The following is a 16,196-nucleotide window of genomic DNA, read 5'->3' as shown; positions in this document are numbered from 1 at the left end:
ATGAACGTTCGAGCGAGCGAAACAGTCGTCGGGACACCGCGTATTGCTCACGTATAGACGAGACAGTGTGAGTCAAGCGTTTTCTTAGTGTGTGTCACACGTATTTTAGGACGGCATTTCTGTCCAGACGTCTTATAATGCTATTTCTCTCGTTCTTACGTTTGCGATAGAGGATGGAAGATCGCCGCGACTCCCACCACTATTCCCTCTCCAAGCGTCCGACGATCGTATACCGCTAGCTCTCTCCGCCACTCCGTGCTGCTCATGGCTCACCTACACGCAGCAGTGTATGAGTGACGCGTTATCGTGTGCGAGTCACACGGATATTCGGACGGCATTAACGCCGGTGCGTGTACGTCATCTCACATATGCGCAAAAGGGCTCCTGTCAGCTAGAAAATAGGCCTGTTCTTTGTAGCTGCACTACTGAACTAGTGCAATAAGTTAGAGTGAGAAAACGTATATTTGTTTCACTTCAATATATTGCACCAGTTCAGCAGTGCAACTACAGAGAACAGGCCTAATATCCCGAACTCCCAGCACTGGCTTTGGGTTGTCATGAATCACATAATAGTAGTAGATGGTGATGTCTATAACTTATTTCTGCTCTAGGGAAATGACTCGGAGAGGTATTATCGGAACACCCAATATTTCCGGGTGATGTGGAAGTGATTTTCTATAAATCTATCAAGAGATATATTCATCTACAGATGATTACGACTACTGCGGCATTTTTTGAAACTTCGAGATGAGCAAAGGCTTCCGATACTTTCATCGCACGAGGATCAAAAAGAGCTTAATCCGTGGTTTGAAGAATACGATATGGCTGCGTTCAGGAAACATTGGGTGTTTACGATAATTCGAGTTGGAGTTAGTACGAGTTAGTTTCACTAGAGCCGAAAAATATGATAGGCACAAGCATCTAGTATTTTCATGATTCATGACAACTCAATGCTGTCCGATAAATCGAGTAGAGTTAGGATAACATAGTGGATAGTATATGTATAAGAATTAACAATATCAGGTAACATAGTTTCGTAAAATATATAACAATAATATTACGAATCAATGAGTTGTTACATTTTAGAAAAATTAGAAGCACTAAATTAAATTATGAAAAGATATCATGTATTTGTAAAATATTCAAAAGTAGAAAACAATTATTCTAACCTATTATTAATCTGTTATTATTGAATATTTCACAAATACATGATATCTTTTCATAATTTAATTTAGTGCTTCTAATTTTTCTAAAATGTAATAAATCATTGTTTCGTAATATTATTGTTATATATTTTACGAAACTATGTTACCTGATACTGTTAATTCATATACTATCCGCTATACTACCCTAACTCTACTCTACTCGATTTATCGGACAGCATTGAGTTGTCATAAATCATGAAAATATTAGATGTTGTATCTATCATATTTCTCGGCTCTGGTGAAACTAACTCGTACTTACTCCAACTCGAATTATCGTAAACAGCCATAGTTGATCAGTGAGCGGTCAGTGATTATTAGTTCTTACTGTTAGATCCCTAACTTTAGACCATTTACATTGGCTGCATTCAGCAGACTCAACAGTTGCACAACAGTTGAGTAATTTGTCAATGTAATTGGTCTAGATTTAGGGATCTAATAGCAAGAACCAATAATCGTTGATTGCTCACTGAGCGCTTTTTCTACTGAATGCGCCCAATGTGATTAAAAGATCAGTAACTTGTTTAAATTGTGAGAAAACAGCAACGTTTGACAAGTGAAAGAAAAATTTAAAAAAAAGTTAAAACAATATATAACTTGCATATTTTTCGGACTCTCCCGATTGATTATTAATGTTGGAGTCAAAATAAATATTTTTACCAAAAAAGCTGCAAAAAATATCAAAATTCGAAAAAGGCCTTATTGTACATAATTACCCGAAAAAGAATCAGGAATATTGAAATACTAGATAGTACATCGATTGTGCCTGACAATACTTCCACAGGGGTGTATATCAGTTGGACACGGGGCAATTGGACACAGTCCAATCACAAGTCGCTGTTCCAAGGGACCCTACAAATGTCTCTAATCATACGGTGCTGTGATTGGCTGTGTCCAAATACACCGTGTCCAAGTGCACCTCTCCCCTTCCACAGCAGCACTTGAGATCGATATTTCGGCCAAATACATGATTTTTTAATATTTAATTAAAATTATTTGGATGACTCACAAACCTTTTTAATGATACTTCATAACTCTTCAGACGAAATACAAACGATACAATACCGAACCTTTGTTTAATTTACTTCTAGTCATTATTTTTGGCTAAATACATGGTCCAAAAAAGAACAATTAATTACAAGTAATAGAATGACTCACAAATCTTTTTAATTGCACTTCAAAACTTTTCATACGAAATACAAACGATTTAAAAGAATAGTTTTCCAACCGGAGTTTTTTTCCGATCAAGTACATACGAATTAAATATAAGATCGGATTATGAATACCGGCCATTAGGTCATAATACGACTCAACGACAAGTCGGACGGACATTTAATTTTTAGGTAGTACTGTTCATCGATGAGTCCGACGGACCTGCTGTGATTTCGTCGTGCCATATTGCAAAAAAATACAAATCAATATTAAATTAAACATGTGAGAGTTATAAATTACTTGTAAAATGCAAAATCGCGTGAAATGTGTAGCTTTTTCATCTTTGCCACATTCTAAAAGTAATTATCGGATATGACAGCGAATAGTGTATATATTCGAATCTTCCTTTGAATGTTGCAAACTCTGTAGCAAGCAATTAATGTAGCTTCTGTAAGGTTTCATGAATAATTCGAAGCAAATGATGCTTTGTTAATTAGAGTTACTGATCGATATCGACAAAAAAGGTTTCTCAATATTAATTTAACTAATTCAATAACAACAAACCTCGCCTCGTCAGAATGGAGGTAAGCTTGTTTTTAATGTAAATAGGTTAGGTTAGTTTCTTTATAGTTTATAATGAGCAATAACAATAATTGATAAATACATATCGATATAAATTAATGTTTGAATTAAAATTTAAATAAAATTCAAGCTTGAATATGTAATTTAAATTCAGTTTTAAACTGTGAGGTATCAGTATGTTCAAAAGGCTTTAAATAGCTTGTGTTTATTTTGAAATTAGACTTAGAAGTCAAATAAATCAAGTAAAACAATGTTTGTCATTTACAGGCACCTGCTAAAATTCCTCTTCCGTTAGAACCTATAAAGTCAAACCAAGTCGAAGACAGGCGCTTATGGGTGGGTAATTTAGATTTGAGAATTAATGAGTAAGTATTTATATAATTCCAACATTTTTTCTCTCAATTTTATAATGCTTTTTTTCAAAGAATATTATAATTTATATTAGAAAAATCTGAGAAAAAACTAACTCTCTCTTTGTCAACCGGTACCAACTCCTGAAACTTGTCCAAAAATATGGCACAATCGAAAAGTTCGACCTACTGTTTCATCGGTCGGGACCTCAAGCTGGTCAACCAAGAGGATATGCATTTGTTACCTATAAAACAATACAAGATGCCAAAACAGCAAAAGAGACTTTACATAACTTGAAAGTTGGAGCTAAGAATATTATTGTCAGATGGGCACATAGTGTTAGTGAGGTACAGTACATTTGTATTTGTCACATGTTTTCAGATTTATACTTTCTGTGAATTTCAATTATGCATGATATATATCTTATCATTATCAAACGTTAAAATCTTATAATTTTTCTAATTAGTATTTAATTGTAAATATAATTTAAGTACAATAAATAAACTAATTTTTATTTTTATTTAGTCTGAAATGGATAAGCCAAAACCAAAAATAGATATTCCTGCCTTAGCTGGTGCAAAAAAGGAAGACAAAAAGATAAGGTACATATAACAGTTCAATACTTTCTTTAAATAACAAAAGTAAAGTCTGTATAAATAGAAGTTGCATTAATATGTTGTTTGCAGTCGTGAAACAAAAATTCAAGCAATTCAAGCAAAACTCAAACTGATGAAAGAGTCAGAAGAGGAGTTTGAGTTGAATAAACCATTGGAGGGCTCGCCAATTATGCATCTCTATCAGAGAGCTGAAAATCAAAAACCGTCCACTTCTACACGTTATCATAGTCGTGGTAGTTATTACCATAATAACAAACCATATAATCGTCATAAATCAAGAAGATAATTACTATCATTTATATATTCATATTTCTTTTATTTAATAATCCATTATTACATTTGTTTCTCTCGTGATCATGATATTTATATTCATATAATAATCTATATTTAATATGTATATTGTTCATCAAAGGTTCTGTTTTGTCATATCAGAGGATTTTGTATATTTGTAAAAATATTTTATTCTTCAGAAAATACGAAATACGATTCCTAAATTGCGGATAGAGCAAATGCAAATTGATTCCTACGTAAATGTATGAAACATACTAAAGCTACAAATATTTTAAGTCATCAATGATATAATGCTCGATATATGTAAATTGATGTGTGAGTGTATTTTCATAATGTATGGGTCTTTTTCTATAATGAACGCACATGTGACAAGCTTTGGAATATAAAATGTATAAATTAATTTCCATCTTTGTGCTTATGAATACACAAGAACATGTATGTATAGTACATGGTGTAACACATAACAATTATAAGATATTTGCATGATTTTAATTTTTTTTCACTTCTCTAAAGAAAATATTTAAAATTGGAAACAAATAAAACTGAAATTCATGCATTTATTTAATAATAAAAAATTTTTAATACATAACTTGTCTATTGATTGTTTAGTTTCTCAAATATTTTCTTCGCACGCATGTGATCTGGTAGAGGTACTACAGAAGGACAAGGTACTTGTCCAAAGATATTACACATACAACTTTTTACACAACCAACACCAAAATTTGCTGGATTTTCTTTTTTTTCTTGTGCAATAGCTTCCTTGGCTAATACATCCTTTGATTTTCCTATGACTCTTATAAGATGTTGAAGTATTTCGTCTTTAGTCTTGCTATCTATATCTATTAACATTGTCTTGCCATCTTCTGTAAAGCATATATATAATTTTTCACATTGTACAGCTTACTTTCAAATTTGTTACTCAATCACAAATAAATTTTGTTTGAAATAATGATTTCAAATCTTAATTACCATAATAGCATTTTATGAACGGTGATGGTGTCATGTTTTTAATAGTAGCTATTTGTACATTTGGATTTTTATGTTGTACTTGGCATACATGCCAATATACGAAATCTCTGTGAAGAAAATAAAAAAAAATAGATAAAAATAGATACATTAGATACTGCACTAAGCAGAACTTCGTATATAACCTAAAACTTTACCTTGCACCTTTATGATGTTCACCTCGCGAGTTATAATTGATAGATAATATCTGTATTTTATCCTTCAGGATTAACCTGCCAGACATTAAATATTGTATCGTTCGCCGCACAGGATCTTTACCTATCATAAACGGCATTTTACGTGATTTTACTTATTGTTTACTTATCAAGCATACTCAGACGAGAGTAGCCGGTTTAGCAGACTGTTCGCCGTCGTTTCAGGTGATAGATACCGGTAACGGCGGACTGATTTTTTCCGCTTGCCGGCACGAAATCACAATTGCAAGTGTGTATTGTACATGTGCTCTAAATTTTTTTACTTTCTTTTACGCACACATTGTCATTAACTCCGTTATTGATACCAGTGGATATCAGTCGTGTAAGCCACCTGTGTTTGACGAGACTTCCGTGTTTGTCCTGAATGTAAGTTTCTCTCTTTGCATTAAACTGTGATTAGTTCCTCTTATTAATTTGGTAAATTTGGTATATTCTCAATGATTATAAAATATGTTTGTATCTCGTTTAAAAGGAACTATTTTATTTCCTCAGATTTCCTCATCTAGATTTATAATTTTTTTTATCTGAACAGCTGATGCAATTTGAGAACATATGGCAAATATCATATTACAGCATAATTGAATATATTGTTACAGCTTTACAGAAGTTGAAGAGAGGTTCTAGGATATTAAAATGTTAACTACTATGACTGCAAAACAGATACGACAAGCTTATATTGACTTCTTCAAAAACAAAGGACATGAATATATACATTCAAGTTCAACCATACCTCATGATGATCCAACTTTGCTCTTTACGAATGCTGGAATGAATCAAGTATTGATATAATTTTAACTTATGCATCTAATGCTGTATTATCTAATATTTTATATAATTAATTTATATTTTATTGCTAATATATTTTTTAGTTTAAACCTATATTTCTGGGGACAGTTGATCCTAATAGTGATATGGCAAAATGGGTACGTGTTGTTAATAGTCAAAAGTGTATTAGAGCTGGTGGCAAACATAATGATTTAGATGACGTTGGTAAAGATGTATATCATCATACATTTTTTGAAATGATGGGAAATTGGTCTTTTGGAGACTATTTCAAGGTAATCTTCTGTATTATGTATAGTGAACAGGCAATTAATTCTTCCATATGTTAATATATAATAAATCATAAAGTATATGTTTTTATACTTTTAGAAAGAGATATGTTCTTGGGCTTGGGAATTTTTAACAGAAGTGTTGAAGCTATCAGCTGACAGATTATATGTAACATATTTTGGTGGTGATGAAAAGAATGGATTAGCACCTGATGATGAGTGCAAGGAATTATGGCTTTCCCTTGGGTATTTAATCACTTTAAAATTAAGCTTATTGTAGAAAAAACTGTTTATTAGTAATTTTGCACATTATTTTAAATTTTATAAAATAATTTTATCTTTGTGTGATTTTTTCCACTAATTTTTTAATTTTTTTTTATGAATATTACATTTTTATCGATATATTATATTCAATTATTTATATCAATATATTATACTTCTATATCAACTTTTATTTAATAGTAAAGAATAATTTTGCATTACAAAATTTATAGAATACCAGCCTCGCATGTTTTACCAGGAAATATGAAAGATAATTTTTGGGAAATGGGTGAAACTGGACCCTGTGGACCATGCAGTGAACTACATTATGATCGCATTGGTAATAGAGAAGCAGCTCATCTTGTAAACATGGATGATCCTGATGTGTTAGAAATCTGGAATCTAGTATTCATTCAATTTAACAGGTAAAACATTCTACAAGATTCTTATATATTTTAAGTTTAACAAATTTTTCTTAGTTCTTATTAATGGTATACAGGGAAACAGATGGTAATTTGAAATCATTACCAAAAAAGCATATAGACTGTGGTCTGGGTCTAGAACGATTGGTGTCAGTGATTCAAAATAAACGTGCTAATTACGATACAGACTTATTTATGCCTTTGTTCGCTGCAATTGAGAAAGGTACAGGTGCACCACCTTATCAAGGTAAGATAGGAGCCGACGATGTTAATGGAGTCGATATGGCATATAGAGTTTTAGCTGATCACGCTAGAACTATCACAATTGCTCTTGCGGATGGTGGAATGCCTGATAACACTGGTAGGGGGTAAGTAGAATTATTAAGAAATATTTTTGCTTTTTTGTACTTCTTGATGTAATATATTTTCTTTCTATCATGCCATAGATACGTCTTGAGAAGAATTTTACGGCGTGCTGTACGCTACGCAACAGAGAAATTAAATGCTAAACCAGGGTTCTTTGGATCTCTGATAAACGTAGTTGTAGAGCTTCTCGGTAAATCTTTTTATTGTGATAAAAAGAATTGATTTTTTTTTACTTATGATTTTTGCCGAAATTAATCATTTGCTGTTACAGGTGAAGTTTTCCCGGAAGTAACAAAAGATCCACAAAGTATAATTGATATCGTGAATGAGGAAGAAACCCAATTTTTGAAAACTCTATTGCGCGGTCGTAATTTACTGAATAGAACGATAGCAAAATTGGAATCGAATGACACTGTACCAGGTGATGTTGCATGGCGCTTATACGACACTTATGGTTTCCCAATAGATCTCACACAACTGATGACTGAAGAAAAAGGATTAAAAATTGACATGGCAGGATATGAAGAATCTAAAAAGCAAGCACAGGTATTATATTCCATTGTGTAATTAATCTATTCTGTATTATATTTCATTGTGCAATTAATCTATACAGCATATAATGATAAGTGTTGTTTTATTTACATTCCTCATCAATATTTTCACAATTACAGTTAATTTCCCAAAGTAAAGCTGGCGGAGTGGACGACCAAATTAATTTAGATGTCCATTCCATCACTGAACTGCAAAAACAAGGTATTAAACCTACGGATGATACTGCTAAATACAATTACAAGGTAATCAGTACCACTGTGTACAAAGAGTACGAATTTGCACCATGCACGGGCACGGTGATCGCACTCAGACGCGCTAAGACTTTCGTCGATGAAGTATCTTCCGGCGAAGAAGTTGGCATTCTGTTAGACAAGACCAATTTTTATGCGGAGCAAGGAGGACAAATATATGATGAAGGATTCTTAGTAAAAGTCGATGATGAGGTAAAGATCAATTTGTTTGATTCTGTGTGACCGAAAACGCGGTAATAGTTAATGTTACACTGTTTTAAAGGCCACAGAGATACGAGTGAAGAACGTTCAAGTCAGAGCCGGTTACGTATTACACATTGGTACTGTGGGCGAGGGCACATTGAGAAAAGGCGATAGAGTCCATGCAAATGTAGATAATGCGCGCAGACGACTCGTAATGGCTAATCACAGCGCTACGCACGCCCTGAATCATGCACTCAGAAAAGTTCTGGGAACCGAAGCCGATCAGAAAGGATCATTAGTTGCACCTGATAGACTCCGTTTTGATTTTACAAACAAAGGTACGTGAAAATTGCCGAGAAATGTAGGTCTGTTCAGCAGTGTGTAAAAAACGTAATTATATCATGTGAATTATTATTATTAATTTTCCACGGTAGGACCTATGACAACGGAACAAGTAAAGAATACAGAGAATATCACAAACAATATGATCAAGGACAATAAAGAGATTTATGCTAAAGAAAGTAACTTGGCTCTGGCGAAAACTATTCAGGGTTTACGTGCAATGTTTGAGGAAACGTATCCTGATCCGGTACGTGTTGTTAGTATGGGCGTGCCAGTTGAAGATCTAGAGAAGAATCCTTTGAGTTCCGCCGCTACGCAAACCAGTGTAGAATTTTGCGGTGGCACGTAAGTGTTGTTTATGTAAAATTACGAGTTTTACAATCATATGCACTTTCTCAAATTCGTGACTTGTTTTATAGGCATTTGCATTATACTGGACACATAGGCGACTTCATTATAGCCAGCGAGGAAGCTATCGCGAAAGGTATCAGACGCATAGTAGCGCTCACTGGACCAGAAGCAGCTAAGGCTCTTAAAAAGGCAACATTGTTGCAAAATCAATTGACTCAGCTTCAAACGACGATCGAAACCGACAAGTCTGGAGCAAATTCGAAAGACTACGTTAAGAAAATAGTAGAATTGACGGAGGACATATCGCACGCTATAATACCCGGATGGAGAAAGGTAATTATATATTTCTTAAAGTGTATTGATTATCACTTGGCATACCGGTGAATAATTATAAAAGTAATTTTTCTTTCTGCGTGCAGGATAAGATGCGCGAAATGTTGAAGGAATTGAAGAAGTCTCTTGACAATAAAGAACGAGCTGCAAAGATAGCTATTGCCAACACGGTCGTAGAAACTGCACAATCTATAATACAGTCTAAAGTTGGATGTCAGGTGTTAGTCGAGGTGCTGGAAGCGTACAGTAATACGAAAGCTCTAGATTCGGCATTGAAGAAAATTCGAACTATATCGCCGGAAACCAGCGCCTTGCTCATAAGTGTCGATCAGGATGTCAAAAAAATATTTGCTTTGAGTTCTGTTCCTAAGGTGAGATCATTATTTTGGAGTATTATAATAAAAGTAACAAATGTGTAAAATAATAATAAAATAATATAATATTGAATAAAATTATGTATAGTCCGCAGTATCAAAAGGATTAAAGGCAAATGAATGGATCCAAGCAATTACACCTATGATGCAAGGCAAAGGAGGAGGAAAGTCTGAATCCGCGCAAGCTTCTGGTATTAATATAGCATGCTTAAACGAAATAGTACACAAGGCCAATGAATTTGCTAACCAGAAACTTGGAATTACGGGTGAGTAGAGAATTGGTGCTATGAAATTGCATAGATATTTCGTAACATAAAAATATAATAGAGAGTAGTAATATATTTCATAAATATTATAAGTAGCAATCAGGAACTGTGTCTGTTTTCAGACAATAAAACAGCTAACAATACTTTTAAGACTTCCGAAAGTGGCAATCGATCACTTAACACGGAATGTTCATCAAAATTGATACTTTACGCGAACATCGGCAGTACTAAGTGCTACTTAGCACAAATAATCGCGCAATATAGTGGCAAATGCGTGTCTGTAAAGCAAGTCGACAATGATAAAAGTTCTAGCAATGTGATATTAGAGACAGGCGATGTTACGTTATGTAACGGCAGTGCTATTGCATTCTTTTTGTCAAATTCACAGTTGCGGCGTGATGATGATTTGTTTGCGTCCAGTCAGGTTTTGCAATGGGTGAGCTACTCGCAAAATCACATTTTACCAGCAGTCACCGCTTGGGTACTTCCAGCATTTGGAGTATCTATGTCGAAAGATATGAAAGCAAACTCAAAGCTTTCTAAGGAAGACCTTCTACGCGATTTAAAAAGATTAGATGGTATATTATATACAAAAACATACTTAGTAGGAGAAAGAATCACTCTTGCCGATATATCAGTTTTTACTGTCTTGTTACCTCTATATGAGCACGTGTTTGATTCACATCATAGAAAATCATATATGAACTTAAACAGGTGGTTTTCAACGATCTTGAATCAACCACAAGTAAGGTCTGTAGTAAAGAATTTTATATTTTGCGCAAAACCTGTGCGCTATTAACATTATTGTGTTAAGAATCAATTAATCACTAATTTTGTACACGATTTTACCAGAATTCTTTATTACCCAAGTTCATTATTTTCTTCTGTGTTATTTACTTTAAAACTATCATATAATATTCTAATCTCTCTTAATAATATGGAGACATTGGTGCCCATTTTGGCAGAGATAGGAATTATTGGTATATTTGTATGTTCTTTGAGTAATTTTAAATTAACCTGAAAAACGAAAAAATCGTGACTGTTATTGCTATAGCAAGTAAGAGAAGATGAGAGAGTGGAGTATAAGGACTTATTAAACTTTTCTGAAAGAAGAAAAGCACTTAAAAAGTTTTAATTTCACTTTCTCACCTCAGCATTTGGCAAGTCCATCTTGTTTGCCACAACAAGACATGGTCGATCGTTTAGTTTCTCGTTAAACTGATTAATTTCATAATTTAAAACCTCCAAAGCTCTCCACGGTTCATCCAATGTAATATCTATAATAAACATTAAAGCAGCGCACCGTTCTGCATGTTTGAGGAAAGTGATACCAAGACCTTTGTTCTTATGCGAATCTTCTATGAGACCAGGCATATCGGCTACTGAAATATACAATAAGATCAGAATAAAAATGAAAGATTTGTTCTTATATTTGAAGCATCAATTACCTGCAACTTGTTCATAATCGTCATACTGTATCATGCCAATGTGAGGTTTCAAGGTAGTAAAAGGATATGGAGCTATCTTTGGTTTAGCTCTGGATATTGCCTGTAAAAGTGTACTTTTGCCAGCATTTGGCAAACCAATCTAAATGTGAAACAGAAATGTATTATGCATCTTTGAATATTTTTTACAACAAATTTTTTGTAATTGCTATTATAAACTGCATACTTGCAGTATGCAGTAGCGATAGTATTTTTTTAAATTATACTAGCGACTATTATAGCAACAATTATTATAATAAAAGAATCTGAGCATAAAATATACTTACTAATCCAATGTGGGCCATGCTTCTAATTTCTAATACATATTGTAAGTCCTCCCCGAGTGCGCCATATTCACATATTTCAGGTGATTGATGTATATCCGATTTAAAAAAAGCATTTCCGTGACCACCTGCACCACCTCTCGCGGCGATAAACATCATTCCCTCTTGATTTAAGTCACATACTATTTTGCAGGTTACATCACGCACTATTGTGCCAATCGGCACTTTTACTATATTATGCTCTGCATTTTTACCGAAGCAACTCTTAGAGTAACCTCTCTCTCCCTCCCCAGCTTGAACAAGAGGATGTATATGGCGAAGATCTTTCACATCCTTTGTCGCCTGTATAATGAAATTATATAATTATATACTGAGTGTTTTCCATTTAATAACATAAGTTGACACAAGCATCATCCTATCTTATAGCGAATTTGGTCATCCACACTATACCGGGTCAGTGCATATTAAAGATTGTTACATGAAATAATCATTTAAATAAGAAATAATATGAGCATTTTGAATTATTAAATACCTAACAATGATATTATCACATTAGTAGAATATATATTAACTGTTTCTATATCAAAATCCTTCTGTTATGCCATGTTTTGATATTTTATGTGTAGCAGCCTTCAGTGTGCACTGACCTGGTGTAGTGCAGGTGACCGAATCCGCTATTAGTTACTCATTGAATATGGAACAAAGACTGAATATTTGTCGATTTGTTATTAAATGGAAAGCATACTATCCACTATATATTATGTACACAGTCTGGTATATTGTACAAATTAGATTGCCGGATATCTAATTTATCTTGTGTACAAATCCATACAACACAAATTATAAACAAAATTTAAATTCTTTATATTTTATCTCGTTTTAACTGTAACAATCTTACCTTAAATATTACATGACCGCCGTTTCCACCGTCACCTCCATCGGGTCCGGCTCGATCATTGACCCACAATCGTAAAAATGTTATTTCTCCATCTCCACCTTTTCCTCCAACTGTTCTGACCTAATAAACAATAAGTATATATTCACAGACTAATAATAATAAGTCGAATAATGTTCATCTTACCTGTTTTATATCCACAAAATGTTGTCGATTGTTATGTTTTGATTTTTGTTTTGTACTACGTAAAGGTTTAGCTACAGACTCTTGTTCACGAGTACATGTAGTGACACACAGCATCCTGAATATGTTTCCATTTGAAACTTCATATCTCTTCTGTTCAGTACAATTTATGAGTTGTCTTTGAACTATATTATATACAGAAAAATTTCTCAAACGACGAAGACAATGCATCTGAAAGTAATTACAGATGGTGAAATTTTGTGAAAATCTCATTATGTATATCAATAAATTAATTTATACATATATCGTTTTAATAAAATATATTTACTCATTGATAATTATACAATCAGTTACATATTCAGATTATCTTGAAACAGTAACATTAAATTTATCTTCTATAAAATTTGAAATTGCATTTTGATGTAATTCAATAACTCTTTTTCTATACAGTGGCAGGAAGTTAGATTTATAATTTATTCTGTAGGTTCTCTTTATTTTGTGGTCAATAGGAGACAAGTAATAATCAATCAAACAAATATTGTCAATAATAGATCCTGCACAGTTATATAATAATTGATAAAACTCAGCAGTATTAAAATCTATGTCAGAAGATAAATTTAAATCAAATGTAAAAGTACATGGATAAATGCACTTGATATCATAATCTGATATGTTTTGGACATTGCTTGTTATCTCTTTCCATGTAATATCGTCCATATCATGTTTAAAAGTATCTATTTTACTACTAGGTGCAATGTTATATATTGTAGGCTGCTCGCTTTTTGTAAAAAAATGTGTCAATGAGCCAGCTGTATGAAATTGTTTCTCTAAACTGCGATATCCTGTTACAATATAATCTTGAAAACATTGCCATAAAAAAGGTTCTATTCTTGTTAATATTAAATTTCCATGTGCTGCCATTTCTACAATTTTCCAAGAATCGTCCCAACGTCTCTTAGGATTGTCCATAGATGTTCCTCCTTGACCCTTGCATAATGTCACTAATACTTGACCATTCTCTTTTATCATCTTTGCAGAAGATACAAAAAAGTTTTTCAGTAAGTCTCTATTTTTTTCAATTTTCATTTTACCACCAACATGAGGAAAGTTAAAAATAATTTTATCAAACAGTTCAGATTTCAGTAAGGGATACTCTTCCAATTTTGTTGCATCTATGCCAAATAATACACAAATACCTGAAAAGAAAAGCACGTTTCCTTTTCACAACTCACAAATAAAAATATTACATTCATATATTTTGATATTTAACAAAAGTGTAATTCAAAATTTATTATAGAATGAGAATGTTTTATTTTAAATATTGACATTAATTAAATAAATTTACAGATTTAATGAAAATTTAATGAATTATACTAACCATTATTTTGAAGATGTTCTACGTTTTTCTTTGTAGCTTCTTGACTCGTACTGGATTCATAACAGGTGGCAATAAAACTGATGTTTAAATTTTGTTGTAATAATGCCACAGAAAACGAAAAATTGCCTTCTCCCACTAGCAATACAGAGTCATTTTTATTAAATACTGATATCTCCATCCTTGTTTGTCAACGTAACAGAATTTTATACATGAGTTATATATTATAGATAAATGCTTTTCTTTCCAGGTAGATGTAGAATATAAAGACTATTGAAAACATATCAGATTAGGAATACAGATTAGTTGGGAACATAACCTATCATAAATGCTATGAAATACGATAAATATGACTAACCTTTTATTCTATATATCTCTATCGTTAGAGCCGATAGTTATTGATAATCAATCTTATCAAATAAAATATATTTTTCGCATTACATTTATATTTACTACAAAATATGAAAATAAGCTAACAAGTATGATAAAGATGGACAATACATCGAAGTTGTAGTTCCTCTCTCACTCTTTCTCTTTCTATTAATCTCTTTCTCTCTATTTTTCTCTCCCTCTTTCTTTTTCAGTCAAGAGCAAGTCTATAAGACCAATTAGATACTGTTAATTATATATTTTCATATTTATTATATATTAAATAAATACGAAAAGATCTAAAATAAATCAATTTTCAATGTTTTTAAGATATAATCGATATTTTTCGTAATCGATTATTTTTGTCGATTGTGTTCATCCTTCAAGAATCAGGAACTTTGTAATGGCGACGTGCCTAACCCAAACTACAACTATCAGATATTTCTCGTTATTTTGAGTTTGGTAAAGACGAATTTTTTAGCGATTCTTCTCATAAATAAACATCATCGAGCATGTAGAAGATATGTTCCGAGTATTTTTGCAAAAATATTGTCTATAAATGTTAATTTATATGGAACGTATTGTCGAGAATGTGGGTAAAGTTCTGTGCTTAGTATAATGATTATACGAAGTGTATAACTGTTATATTAAGTTATATTTATCGTAGCAAATTTAATACTTATAGATACCAGAATGTTTGTATATTTTGTACGATTTAATATGTATAAATTATAGTCATACTTTATGTGTCGCGCCTATATCGAACATATCGATCTTCGATCGATATGTGAGAATCGCAATTTTTGTATAATGGCGGTCATGTTAGTGGATGGATCACAGGACAACAAAAATTTAACACATGTTTGTGGAACAGGAATTATATGATAACTGGGTCATATGAAAGCAGAAGGAGAAGAAAGATTAAAATTTGACATTCCAGCATATGAAAAACGCAATAAAATTTATCTCTCCTCAAAGGAGGGAAAGAGTAAAAGAGAGAGGGAAAGAGCAAGAGAGTGAGAAAGAGAGGGGGGAGGAAGAAAGAGAGAGAAATTACATAGAAGAAATCTACATATAAAGTTTTGTTTGAATACAAAAGAATCTTCTGTTTCTTTTTCCTAAATAATGCAAAAGATCAACAATAAAGGAGAACAGGTAATATCACATATTTCTAATCTAATTCTAAGATTTCTACTGATGTTTTACATTATCTTACTCTATATACTTATGTTTTATATTATTTTTTTAAATTAAAAATTTTGTCTTATTACAATTATTTGATATACAATATTAGAGATGAAAATAATCATATAATATCTTATTATAACATATCCCAGTGAGCAGAAGCTCTCAAATCAATATATTAGTCACTTTTAAGATATCATTAAGAGGTTATAAAGTATGACCTCTTAATGATATCTTAAAGATAGATAATACG

At 32.4% G+C, this 16,196-nt stretch overlaps 4 protein-coding genes across 6 annotated transcripts; 2 read left to right on the top strand and 2 right to left on the bottom strand.

Annotated features, from left to right (window-relative positions):
* Positions 1 to 2,544: 2,544 nt before the first annotated feature.
* LOC116853174 (probable RNA-binding protein 18) lies at positions 2,545 to 4,567 on the top strand. Its single transcript, XM_032834109.1, has 5 exons — positions 2,545 to 2,938; positions 3,204 to 3,301; positions 3,421 to 3,634; positions 3,813 to 3,889; positions 3,974 to 4,567. The coding sequence occupies exons 1-5, from the start codon at positions 2,933 to 2,935 to the stop codon at positions 4,188 to 4,190; spliced, it is 612 nt and encodes a 203-aa protein (XP_032690000.1). The 5' UTR covers positions 2,545 to 2,932; the 3' UTR covers positions 4,191 to 4,567.
* A 165-nt stretch (positions 4,568 to 4,732) lies between these two features.
* LOC116853175 (probable 28S ribosomal protein S25, mitochondrial) lies at positions 4,733 to 5,529 on the bottom strand. Its single transcript, XM_032834110.1, has 3 exons — positions 5,359 to 5,529; positions 5,165 to 5,271; positions 4,733 to 5,058 (listed from the first exon to the last, which is right to left on the bottom strand). Exons 1-3 carry the CDS (start codon positions 5,493 to 5,495, stop codon positions 4,790 to 4,792), a joined length of 513 nt encoding a protein of 170 aa, XP_032690001.1. The 5' UTR covers positions 5,496 to 5,529; the 3' UTR covers positions 4,733 to 4,789.
* Positions 5,530 to 5,590: 61 nt separating this feature from the next.
* LOC116853170 (alanine--tRNA ligase, cytoplasmic) lies at positions 5,591 to 11,947 on the top strand. Of its 3 annotated transcripts, none has more exons than XM_032834102.1 (15): positions 5,591 to 5,737; positions 6,012 to 6,192; positions 6,285 to 6,473; positions 6,568 to 6,713; positions 6,962 to 7,153; positions 7,228 to 7,518; positions 7,597 to 7,706; positions 7,788 to 8,062; positions 8,188 to 8,511; positions 8,582 to 8,840; positions 8,937 to 9,189; positions 9,264 to 9,528; positions 9,615 to 9,899; positions 9,991 to 10,168; positions 10,291 to 10,967. In XM_032834102.1, exons 2-15 carry the CDS (start codon positions 6,049 to 6,051, stop codon positions 10,965 to 10,967), a joined length of 3,588 nt encoding a protein of 1,195 aa, XP_032689993.1. In that variant the 5' UTR covers positions 5,591 to 5,737; positions 6,012 to 6,048. The 3 variants fall into 3 exon arrangements, with proteins under 3 accessions (XP_032689993.1, XP_032689994.1, XP_032689995.1); XM_032834103.1 differs by having other exon boundaries at positions 5,630 to 5,781; positions 10,291 to 11,947; XM_032834104.1 differs by having other exon boundaries at positions 5,630 to 5,781; positions 10,557 to 10,699.
* On the bottom strand, positions 10,222 to 15,086 carry LOC116853176 (mitochondrial ribosome-associated GTPase 2). Its single transcript, XM_032834111.1, has 9 exons — positions 14,748 to 15,086; positions 14,393 to 14,659; positions 13,667 to 14,210; positions 13,018 to 13,132; positions 12,835 to 12,954; positions 11,940 to 12,278; positions 11,617 to 11,755; positions 11,318 to 11,550; positions 10,222 to 11,185 (listed from the first exon to the last, which is right to left on the bottom strand). Exons 2-9 carry the CDS (start codon positions 14,568 to 14,570, stop codon positions 11,030 to 11,032), a joined length of 1,824 nt encoding a protein of 607 aa, XP_032690002.1. The 5' UTR covers positions 14,571 to 14,659; positions 14,748 to 15,086; the 3' UTR covers positions 10,222 to 11,029.
* Between the last annotated feature and the right edge of the window lie 1,110 nt (positions 15,087 to 16,196).

This window comes from Odontomachus brunneus, unplaced genomic scaffold, assembly GCF_010583005.1.
Source record: "Odontomachus brunneus isolate Ranch 3 - 2012 unplaced genomic scaffold, Obru_v1 Obru_scaffold_283, whole genome shotgun sequence".
In the NCBI taxonomy this organism is placed as follows: Eukaryota; Metazoa; Arthropoda; class Insecta; order Hymenoptera; family Formicidae; genus Odontomachus; species Odontomachus brunneus.
This window is presented reverse-complemented; position numbering and strand designations above follow the sequence as displayed.

Bases quoted from the DNA above. Each gene is read 5' to 3' on its own strand.
- LOC116853175 (XM_032834110.1), bottom strand. From the start codon at position 5,495: ATGCCGTTTATGATAGGTAAAGATCCTGTGCGGCGAACGATACAATAT. The intron at 5,272-5,358 runs GTAAAGTTTTAG...TTTTCTTCACAG, and splicing joins GAACATCATAAAGGTGCAAG to AGATTTCGTATATTGGCATG. The intron at 5,059-5,164 runs GTAATTAAGATT...TATGCTTTACAG, and splicing joins GTTCATAAAATGCTATTATG to AAGATGGCAAGACAATGTTA.
- LOC116853170 (XM_032834103.1), top strand. From the start codon at position 6,049: ATGTTAACTACTATGACTGCAAAACAGATACGACAAGCTTATATTGAC. The intron at 6,714-6,961 runs GTATTTAATCAC...CAAAATTTATAG, and splicing joins GAATTATGGCTTTCCCTTGG to AATACCAGCCTCGCATGTTT. The intron at 10,169-10,290 runs GTGAGTAGAGAA...GTCTGTTTTCAG, and splicing joins CCAGAAACTTGGAATTACGG to ACAATAAAACAGCTAACAAT.
- LOC116853174 (XM_032834109.1), top strand. The intron at 3,302-3,420 runs GTAAGTATTTAT...CTTTGTCAACCG, and splicing joins TTAGATTTGAGAATTAATGA to GTACCAACTCCTGAAACTTG. The intron at 3,890-3,973 runs GTACATATAACA...TGTTGTTTGCAG, and splicing joins AAGGAAGACAAAAAGATAAG to TCGTGAAACAAAAATTCAAG.
- LOC116853176 (XM_032834111.1), bottom strand. From the start codon at position 14,570: ATGGAGATATCAGTATTTAATAAAAATGACTCTGTATTGCTAGTGGGA. The intron at 11,756-11,939 runs GTAAGTATATTT...TTTCACATTTAG, and splicing joins GCATGGCCCACATTGGATTA to ATTGGTTTGCCAAATGCTGG. The intron at 11,186-11,317 runs GTGAGAAAGTGA...TTCGTTTTTCAG, and splicing joins TGGACTTGCCAAATGCTGAG to GTTAATTTAAAATTACTCAA.